The sequence below is a fragment of the Varroa jacobsoni genome, unplaced genomic scaffold (genome assembly GCF_002532875.2).
Source record: "Varroa jacobsoni isolate VJ856 unplaced genomic scaffold, vjacob_1.0 scaffold_809, whole genome shotgun sequence".
Lineage (NCBI taxonomy): Eukaryota > Metazoa > Arthropoda > Arachnida > Mesostigmata > Varroidae > Varroa > Varroa jacobsoni.
In genome coordinates this window covers 25,362-36,316 of record NW_019213711.1, presented here as the reverse complement: position 1 = coordinate 36,316, position 10,955 = coordinate 25,362, and the positions used below count along the sequence as shown (strand labels likewise).

The 10,955-nt window shown below is 38.2% G+C and overlaps 1 protein-coding gene and 1 non-coding gene across 4 annotated transcripts in view; one reads left to right on the top strand and one right to left on the bottom strand.

Moving 5' to 3' along the window:
- The window catches only part of LOC111263989 (uncharacterized), a 3,512-nt gene extending 1,122 nt beyond the window's left edge, over positions 1–2,390 (bottom strand). Inside the window, exons 1-4 of one of the 3 annotated variants that reach the window (XR_002682588.2) lie at positions 2,207–2,390; positions 1,294–1,383; positions 848–938; positions 103–224 (exon numbers count right to left, since the gene is read on the bottom strand). Coding sequence is in view for 2 of the 3 variants with exons in the window: in XM_022839544.2 (XP_022695279.1) it covers positions 103–189; positions 848–938; positions 1,294–1,383; positions 2,207–2,278 (340 nt within the window). In the remaining variant the exon portion in view is untranslated. The remainder of the gene's footprint in view (positions 1–102; positions 225–847; positions 939–1,293; positions 1,384–2,206) is intronic. The other 2 variants (XM_022839544.2, XM_022839545.2) reach the window with 2 other exon arrangements.
- A 1,511-nt stretch (positions 2,391–3,901) lies between these two features.
- LOC147753009 (U6 spliceosomal RNA) lies at positions 3,902–4,003 on the top strand. Its single transcript, XR_015312523.1, has one exon. It is a non-coding gene; the product is annotated as a U6 spliceosomal RNA (small nuclear RNA).
- Positions 4,004–10,955: the final 6,952 nt, after the last annotated feature.

Sequence of the window (10,955 nt, the reverse complement as noted above, 5' to 3'; positions counted from 1 at the left end):
GGCGCTTTCCCAGACATGCAATAATATTTTATCTTCAGCGTAGGTTATTGCGACTATGAAATTTGGTTGATAAGCATATGGTAATCGAATGCGAACGCTTGCCTTTTCTCCATTGACGCTCATACATTGATCTTAAATTCTGGTTGGAATGCCGCAGCGGGCCACACGTCCCTGTCAATCCCCGTTGTCCTTCATGTCAAGAAGTATCGTATACTTAAAAGGCACTTAAATAGAGATTTGAAAGTTCAAAAGTTCTAGTTCAATGCTTATGCTTATCTCAGTTCCCTCTATCAGACCCATGACTTACGCACTTTGTTAGGTTGGTATGCTGTTCTATAAACAATGACTTTCAAAAACAGTCTACCGCGTTACAAATTCCCTTTACAATTATACTTTATGCGCCACAAAATATATTTGGGCGTAGCGTGTATCTATGATTCAAAATGTCATAATGAGTTTAATTAATATAGTTAGGTTTTGCTATTAATCTTAATGGAGCGTTTTTCAGCAGACCAGTATTTAATAGTGAAAGTGAATAGTGAATGATCCGTATTTGCATTAAGACTCCAGCCTCTCTTGGATGTCTGAACTTACGAGATGTGACTCCGACTGAAGCGTCTTACACGATACGACATAAGTGAGTTCACTCCAACAAGCACGATACCAACCGACAATTTTTTTGTATTTGACAAACTACTTACATCCTTATTAAGATTACATCCTACGAATATGTGCTTCTTATTCAAAATACTGAATCAAGTATTACGATCACAAACATCACATAAAAAACAAAAACATATTCACACGGGAAAATGTATCGTGAGGGAGTCATTGATGAGTACATTACCATAATCAAGGCAGAATTCAGGCGGGAAGACCACGTGCTCTTCTGCAAGGATGGCATCCGCGGACTGGACTGTGCCAATGATCTCAACCAGCTGCAAAATATATGCATATAAATTAGGTTAATACATAACTAGTGGAAATGATCTCTGGAATATTAAACCTAAAAGTCAGTTTCCGTACCACTGTTAGTATTCCTACTATTGCTACAGGCTTTTTGACAAACACACATTGTAAAAAGGACCTCTATATCGTTGAAATATATAGTCATAGACGTAGCACGATATCTGGTATATATTCGAAATTCGAAACTTAGTAATATATGATACAAGCAATTCGAAATTGCGGTAAAATAGATGTACCTTATAACTACATTTAGATGCTTGTAAATGTAGCTAACAGTTTCTCAAGTGCTTGTCGATCTTTTGCTCGTAATATTCTACAACGTACCTGATTGAGAAGCCGATCAGGTTTGTTCGGACACATAACTGTGACTGTCATACCGCAAGCTGATTCGAGTTTGCACACAGATCCATCCTCCTGCAAAAAATTCATGGTAAACAACGAAAGAACACAAATATATATATATATATATATATATATAGAGAGAGAGAGAGAGAGAGAGAGAGAGAGAGAACACTAATATAAGATTTCATTTTATCGTTATTTTTTAATGATGCATCTAACGTTTACTGTTCCTGACATCAATTCTGGTGATAAATGCGGGTAATTTAGGCTTTTCATTTCGAGATACCTGTTAGCTGACGTTGGCGTCTTTTAACTGTTAGGACTTTTCAGTTAAAGTTTCGCATTATTATCATAAAGCCACCTAGATCCGATTCGGTGAATTGGTTTGTAGCTGTAAGCAAACCCCAACGCGCTCAGAAAAATAACTGAGAAATTTAAGTGCGAATGCAAAGTAGATTTGCTATGTAGCGACAGCGCTTAATGTATTAATATGCAGCTCACCGCCTTACAAAATGCTTGGACAATAAAAATGCATACAACAAACATGTATTTCTCATTTAGAAGCGTTGTCGTTAATATTCTTGTTTTATTTCCCATACATGGAATATATTATATGGCCGAACCTAATAAATAAAATAAAGTATGATGTTTTCGCTTGCCGCGTGGGAACCAACTAGCGTTTCGAGACTCAAGCGGAACAGCACGATTAACAAAACTTTCTTTTTTAATAATTAACATATGGTTATATATTTTTCATCGTCGTTTCTTCAATGCAAGCCACAATCCGCATTTAGCCTTGCAAAAAAACTCGATATGCTAAATTATAATAGGAAAAGTCTCAGGAATAAATTGATCCTCTTCTTAATAAACAATAAAGGCCAAAAAATCATCGCACCTGTATCACTTTTCCAATAATTGACACTCTCTTCTTAAGATGGTCTTTGAAGTATTTGCCAGTGAGACGCATTTTGCAAACGGGCTTCGCACTTTTTGAGTAAACGGACTAGATCAAGATTGTAAATTACTACACTTTTTACTTGACCGGCTGATTAGTGTGGCAGCGTTTTGGCGCAAAAATTTGATCGGTTGTCGGCTAGCGCCACAAAGGTAGCGCGCAAATTTGAAATACATAACAATATCCGCCAGATCCTGGCAGTCTTTGACTTCCTGCGCGATCGCCTAAAAAAAGCTTACTTTTCACAGCTAAATATTTGGTATCAATACTGAATCCATGATTAGACGGTGAAATGTGTGATAGGTGCTGCTTTAACATTTATTTTAACATTTGTGCTATATTAACTAATAAAATGGTGATCCACTAAAAAGAAGCAAGTTTTCAACATAGAAAAGTAGTAATAGATAATAAAACCGAGGAGTTATTTTACAATTCAAATTTACTTCTTGTTTCAATGTATAGTATAGCAGTTCGACGAACACATACAATTCAATATGAATGCTCATTTAGTCAAATAATTTGATAGAGAGATCAACCGAATTTTTTTGCATACAGTAGCTTAATTGTATTATGGGGTACAACGACGTATTGCCTCGAAATGTAATGGAATACATCTTTTTGCAACATTATCATGAGCATGAACATACTTGGGTAAATAAAGAGGCCACGCTTATAACGCAGAGAGTTGATAACAATAAAACTCAGATACAGTTTCAAATAAGAAACCGGGCGCTTGGTTCTAGAATACCGAACTATAGGGTTTACTTCGATCAAATTAAGCCTACTGCATGGCTAGTAAAGTCGATATTGGGGCAATTCTAATACAGAAGACATAATGCACGGGGTGATATTATGCAAGCGGAGATGTTCTTATTCATGTGTACGGCAGGCCCTATACCAAAAAAATATAGATTTACAATTTAGGTTGTCGCCACCTCTGATGACCGAAATGAAAAGGCATTTTTCGGGTTGTTTTTTTCAACTGTGTTGAAGTTATTCCGCCCACAGTGTCATACACCGCAGTGGACTTTGAAATTATAATATGCGATACAAAATCAGACCTTTGAACAGTTAAAATTAGTTTTACCTTAAACGTCTCTGGCTTCGGTCAAACACATTCGACATCTGTCATATTATGCATAGTATGTATGGATTAGAATTCGAATAATCTTGCGTTTAAACCAGTTTTCTTATCTAAACAACTGTGGTTGGATGTGGTTGTAAAATATTTACAAACTTTACATTATATATATATATATATATATATATATATATCGATTAGATACACTTAATGGACCTTTGACTTTTAGAACAATGCGACGCTCTCAACTATGAGGCCTTTCCTAGGCGAAAATCCCACGTTATGTCGAAGCGCTACGCTGGTAAAACCACAATTTAAGAAGAGAGTTTCAAAAAAAGGTATAAACTTGATATCCTCAATGCAACAGGTATGTCTGAGTACTGTGGTTGTTATAAAGTCGTAGTTCTTATGTGGCTTCAGTTTGTGAGTGGTCTAGTTACTTCTAGATCGCAAAAGTAGAAGCGCTATTTGCAGAGGCTGTGTATTTGAAACTGAGCTCTTTGCATGACACCCGAGATTGGTACATAAAGGCTCCGAGCTTCCTGTCCGTTGATGTATCCTCGGATACATATACTAAAATTGGAACGATACAGAGAAGATTAGCATGGCCCCTGCGCAAGGATGACACGCAAAATCGTGAAGCGTTCCACATTTTATTACCGTAGAATTTTCACGGTAGTTGGTTTTATTATATTTAAAATAAGTGGTTCAAGATCACATTTTTACGATTCTATAATGTGAATTGTTTTAGGTTCTTGATATTTATTTTCATGTAAGTATATAATATGTATGTACGTGTAGGTAAATGCAAAAAGATGTCCTTGATTCTAAATACACACACATACATTTTGGCTAGATATGCGACTGTTGCGACTGAGGATCTGACAGTAGGCCGTGTCTTCGTTTTAGACTACAGGTTTGCGGCTCTTTTACGGGCTATTTCATCGGCTTACGTAAGATTCATCATGTCAGGTACTCTTCACAGTAATAATATTCAAGATATCTACACGTTTTTAGTAAGCGTCTCATTTTATTTTTATTAATCTATTCTATATTTATATAAGACCATTATGTATCAAAGGGAGATAACTAAAAATTCAACTGATTTCAGTGAGTTCCGAAAATTTCAAGTCATATGGCTTAAAATGTGACGGTATATGTCTCACAGCAAACAGTTTATTTAACTACAGCTCTATCTGGTTCAATTAAAGCTGCGCCAGACAACAGTTAATGAGTTCTCTTTATTGTGGATGTATGGCTTTTGATCTTGTGCCGAGCCCACAGTTCCGATGTCAATGAATCTATTGTTTTTCCATTCCGAAATAGAACCAGAAATGCTTTAGGCTGCAGTGTAAACGGGGCGGTTTTCTCACAGTTTTTTCAAGCAGTTTTGGTTAAAGAGTACGTTACTTATAAAGATATTTTGACCCCTTAAACCTACTTTTAATGCTAGGGCATCTCTGGTGTCTGTGGGGCACCAGGAACACAATGGTGGTAAAACTAAAAGTATCAATTGCAGTTACAACAAAGTAATAAGGTCTTGGGAGAGATTCAGACTGACGAGCGGTATGTTTATCAACAACTTCTACCTCTATTTAAGCCTGCAGTTTATCATAAGACGTGCTGAAGTTTACGCTGGCCTGTAGCTAATCGCCAGTATCCCCATCGTGTCTCTGTATGCAGTATGTTGGAGCGTACGGCAGTTTCTACTGATTGCATTTTCCAACTCTTTTTATTTGATTGTTTTGGGTCTCACCCGGGACTTAATTTGGCTTCCAGCTTAATGAGAGCTTTTTCGGAGCGCGACCTTCGTTTCATAAATTAGATTCTTGTGATCGCTAGAGTTCTTCAACTTATCTGTGACATGCTATCGCGCAACGCCTTTAACCAACTAATCCATACAAACCATCGGGATTATGCAGGCCTGCTAACCTGTTTTATACAAGGTAAACTTATGTCTGTCGAGAAGTAACTAGAACTGTATTCTAGGCGACTACTTAGGAAGAAGCAGCCCCCTAGAACAGATGCATCTGCATGCCCAGTTAACGGCAGCTGCGTCGAAACACTTTAAGTAAGATTTGGAAGATATGCAGAAATTATACACTCGTATACCCGCCATTGTAATCTGAACTAACCTGCTGCCCTCAAGAGTAGACTCTAAGCCTACGAACGCATCCGAAAAATGGGTCTGTGATTTATGCAGCATCATTCGGATATCAACAATAATGCTTGAAACCGAATCAAAATTACTTAGTTTAATCACTTTAATGCCAAGTAAACGCGGTCTTCATTAAACAGGAATATAGGGAAAAAGCTTCGTTACTTGTACCTGTCCAAGGTAATTCGTATTTACGTCGCCGTCCAATCGATGGTCATTAAAAATTGTTAGGCGCAGTGAACTTCATTGAAACAACTGCTTCGTCATGATTCTTTGTTGTCACAATGCAGTTTTTCACAATAAGCATTTAGAAGCCGTTTATACACCGACTGGTGATGCAATTCGTGATCCTCTGTGCCAGTTTACGGTGGTTTCTATACAGACTCGCATTTATTTGGCTTCATTGTATTGGTCTTTGGGATGAGGTCATAGCTCTTCTAGCAGACTATTAAAACTATGGATCTCTCCTCATTGATGTATGTAAGGAAATCAGTTGCTACTATTAGCTCAGAGGTTCTTCACGTTGGCCAAGAAGAGAAAAACAACGTTCCTTTACGGCCGTATAACAAATAAGGGTTTAAAAAGTGCATCGTTCCACGATAATTAAAAACAAAAAAAAATCCTTTTGTGAATGCCGGTACGCCCGTAATTGGCGCTGCAGTCTGTGTTACCAACTTTCAGTCTATCATGAGTATTGCGGGTATTGAAAAAAGCGTATTTATAATTTAAAGTCACGGCGAGTAGTTACTTTGTAGATACGAAATGACTAATCGCTGAGACTTGGGTGGCGGCCGAAACTAAATTCTGATCGGGTGTCCAAGCCGCTTCGAAAGTGACAGATACACGAAAGAATGAACTGAAGTATATGTTTGCTCTTCCCCGGAAATGCCATAATGTGCTGTAATAGAATTACTTACATGAATATCAGATTGCTTATTTAAATCATAGTTAGCACTGATTAGCAAAAAGTGATCAATTACTGTAAAGCTATATACGCCTACAGCATTCTAGGTGGAGCTCTATACCGCTGCCTTTCTACGTACATTTCGAGATAATATCTAATCTAGAAATCGTTTAGCAATTAAATGTGAATCACATAGGCCTCCTATTATCTCACAAAGGTTCGAATGATCAAGTGTCATTATATTTAAGGGGGCGAAAAAAGATTACGACTTCTGTTGGAAAGTACAACATATCGACGGACTGGTAAAGCACCTCATTTAAGTTCCTCTTCCAATAGGGGTATCTTTGCTATCAATTGTCGCAACTAACCTTGAAGTACCGAATACCGGCTCCCTCTTGTCGGTTTCACTACTTTACCGGATTTTTGTGTTCTTGATTGAGACCATTGGTTTCGCCAGCTTTTGGTCAACACCAAGGTGGACCCTGCTTCAATTTATGCCATAGAATTTATGCCAACCGACATATTTATACGACAATTTCATATCAATTTCCTATAGGATCGATGAATTTTCGTTCGCCAGTGTAATGGAAAGGTATGCTTGAGCGCCTTTTTGGACATCAGTGTGTCACATCATCTGACCTGATTACGTGGATGCACAAACCGAACGAACGTGCCCAGTATCTTTGTGTGTCTGGGATGAACTCCTAAATGGGCTTATGTAGACTTGATTTCTTTTAATCTGTGGACATTCGGTCATGTCAAACTTGGCTTACTTTCGGCAAAGGTTTTATAGGTATAACTTAACGAAGCAAAGCTTGAATAGTTGAATCTTCGACTATTTATATAGATGGACCCTCAAGCTGCCAAAGTCTTCAGCCAAAATGTTCTGTAATTTCTTACCGAAATGTAATACTGATACGAGGAGAAGATTGTTCTACAAATTTCTCTAGCTGGTTATAGTAATTTAACCAAGTCTGAAACTTTTCGCTGCCTACAATGCCTTACCGCTAGGCTACTGTATATTGTAAAAACGCTATTAGAAAAAGAACTTCACCGACCAAGTTGTCGACAGGTTACTTCTAGGGCAAGTAGACTATGCGCGGAATTGCATCAATGAAGAGTTTTACAAACATTGCAACTTGCAGCGACCTATATATTAGACGCTTATTAATTGAAAATCACTGAAAATAAAGACGACTAGTTATAGCTCTTTTTTTTGGTCCAATGAAGGTACGCTTTGAATAAGTCTGAACCCGCAGAACAGCAGAAACGATATTGATTCGTACAGCCTGTACGTAGTTCAATGTCTCAAGCTCAAGTGGTGCAAGCTTTAATATTTAGCCAGCAATAACCTTGCCGAGATGCCTTAAATGCTTTTCTGATGAAGTAAACACTATTTCTCGCATTAGAATTACTCAAACAGGCAGATATTTGTCACCGTTTCTATTAAATGTATTCAACCATATTGTCGTTACTGGCACCAGTTCAACTTTAAATAGAGCTTAAACGTCTTTTTAAAAAGTTGTCCTTATTATTCTCTTTCTTAGAATCGCCGCAAGTTTTTTTCACGTTATATGTTACTGCGTCATTGGGGGTTCTGTCTGACGTAAATGACTGCATCTTGGACATTTGTGAAGGTGGGGGCATCAGACAAACTAATAAGTCACCGCGTTGGTACAGCGAATAAACTCAGGCAGGTCGAACGCGATTCCTTACTTTCATATGAACGTGCAACATCTTTTAATAGAGGAAGAAGCTCACGATCTATTACAAAATGAGCAGGTTTACGTGAGGGGGTGCTAAGCCGGGATTTTCCACATGCCGCTCTTAGATACATAATAACTTAGAATCTTTCGTTTTACAGCTGATATAGAGCACCTGAGTTGTTATACAATTGTCGACTTCCCCGGGGCGAAAGTGCTGCTGCGGCCAGCTTGTACAATTGTAGTCCATCTTGTGGCCAAAATTTGGACGTATTGCGTACCTCAATTCGAGCTCGAGATTCCCACCAGTGTAGGGAATACATATCGCAGAGTCGCCGTTGTCTGTTTGTTTCATACTAAAATCCACATTTCTTGGACTTTTTAATGCTTCTTAACGTCAATCCAGAAAACGGCTACGGGTTCTGAAACAGCTTTGAGAACCAATAATTGCTTGCTTAAACCGGCATATTTCGAAATAGTTCAAATGTCACTTTAACTGTAAGTGTTTTGTTCGATTAGATACAACGTACGCTCGTACAGATGCTATCCGTTAAATATCTATAATGTTCATATCTCTGAGCAGCTAGCTTTGGTAATCCTTCGCCAGAAATGCAGAAAACAGGAATACGATCGTAATATACTATGTGTAGCTGCATTGCCAATTATTAGAGGGTGACATTTTTATAGAGCATTCGTTTTTTAAATTTATTCCAAGTTTAGAATAAACTTTATCGCTTCTTGGCTAAACTTAGCATTTGTCATAATGCAATCATTGGACGTACCCACAAATGCATTGCTTAGATGCGTGTTCATATAGGACGCGTACAAAACGATGGAGAATTAAGCCAGGATGAGGAATTCTGTTTTGTGCAGCTGCTATGGTTGCGCATGTATATAAGAGCAAACATTACATGTTTATCATTGTTCTGCACAGTACCCGTGTGATATAATAATAGTAATATAATAAAAATTTAGGTTACCAGTGTCATCGATGTTTTTATGCCACCGCATTTTCTACTCCGCTGAACGTTGCTTTCGCGTTTAACGTTAATAATGAATGTTTGATTTTAATTATATTATTGTGTATATATAAGGTGACAGTCAGAAACGGAGAGCGGCACAGGTAACAGAAGTGATACGTTTTGTAGAAACAGGTTTTAAAGCGAAAACGATATTTTCCCGCGAAATTCGATTTGTCTGTTGAATCTATTTCGAGTTTGAGCCTGTGGCGTATAGGTGGACAACGATCGCTGGTCAATTATTTAAATAATCATTCACCGAAGACGGCTCGTTTTACGCATCGAATTGCGATGCCATTGAAGGACAGCAGAAGCGCTCACTGCGCGGATCATCATTAGGGAATGCGGCGTCGATTACTGTTACCAGCTGTTTGCAAAGTACGCAACTGACCTCTGTCTACCTGTGTCTTTTCCACTGTACACTGTGCGAAGTCGTAAGGAAATAGTTGCGTCAAGGTCAGAAATTGCTTGGTGGATTCTGCTTTTAGGTTGTTCAAGCTGTTCTACTAAATAATGATATCGGTATACCAGGAGAGCCCAATGTGGTTCGTGTGTTTGTAACCAGTTTTTGCCTTGAGCCTTGCCAGACAAGCTGGGCTTTGGGTTTAAGTAACCTAGCGCTCTTGACGACAAGTGTCTGAGAGGACAATTTAAATACTGGTAGGTATTATCAATATTTCGAGCTTTTAGACCGGTTCTGCCGTTGGGCATTACTTCAAACGGCCCCTTGTTTGATTACAACCGGTTTCGAAGCCAGACCCCTGTTCGTGTATCCTCAACTTCGGTAAACATACACTTAAACAGTTTCCCTTGGAAATAGTAGATTCAGCCATACGAAATAAACATAACTCATGACATTTTCTAGCCCGTTTAAACAATCGTCTCATTGAGAGAATATACAAGTAGTAATTGCAACAGTCATTGTGCCACGCCTATGATAATTGGCGACAAAAAATGTACTCGAACGCATCCTATCTTTCGCTGTGATTTCCACATTTGTTGGCCAATTTTCACCTTGCTCAGAACACAAAATGTGTTTCAATGGAGCTCGATGAAGGACTAAGCCTATTTCTTGGATTTTTTTCTGAAACGTTCTCTGACAGAAATTTCTTTTTCAATCCTCAGGGTAATTTAAAGATTGATGCTTTCTTTAGCTTAAAAAAAGCAATCGTTAAGGCTAGTTTGACAAAAACTCATTTTAACAAATTATTTATTCTACATGCGTATGTAGAGTTTAAAATAATACGCTAATAGCTTATTCTATCTTGTAAGTCCAATCCTTACCACATGTTAAGGACGACTGCCGGCTTTAGTGATCTACCTAGTCAAATCGTTCACTGGAACATTATTCACACGTATAAGACGCATACCACAGATTTCGTGGGGCCATGCTGTTATCAGTTTGCGCCATACTTGTAGTCAGTTTTTTTCTACCTATCAGCTGCTCCACCGTAAAATTGTTTCACATGTTTCGATAACGAGTGGATTCGAATGGCTGAAAAGGTCGCGGCTCCTTGTTAGAGGGGGTGGTCAAAGGGGGTTAGACCGCGATAGATATGTACACGCTCGAAGATTTTTTGCATTATGGTTTTTTTTTTTTCTATAGATGAGGTAAATTTCCCTGTTGTAGCACGAATCATAAGCCGAAATTTTTAAAATAAATTATATCTCAACCAAAACAATAATAGCTAATATGTAGTTCTCGCGACGAGGGTTCTACGCTAGTCCAGCGAACCCGTTTTGCTTGTGACATTCAATACAAGGCTATATCAGTGGAGCTGTACGGACAGTAACTGATGACGCTAAGGCTTAAACATAGCCGAT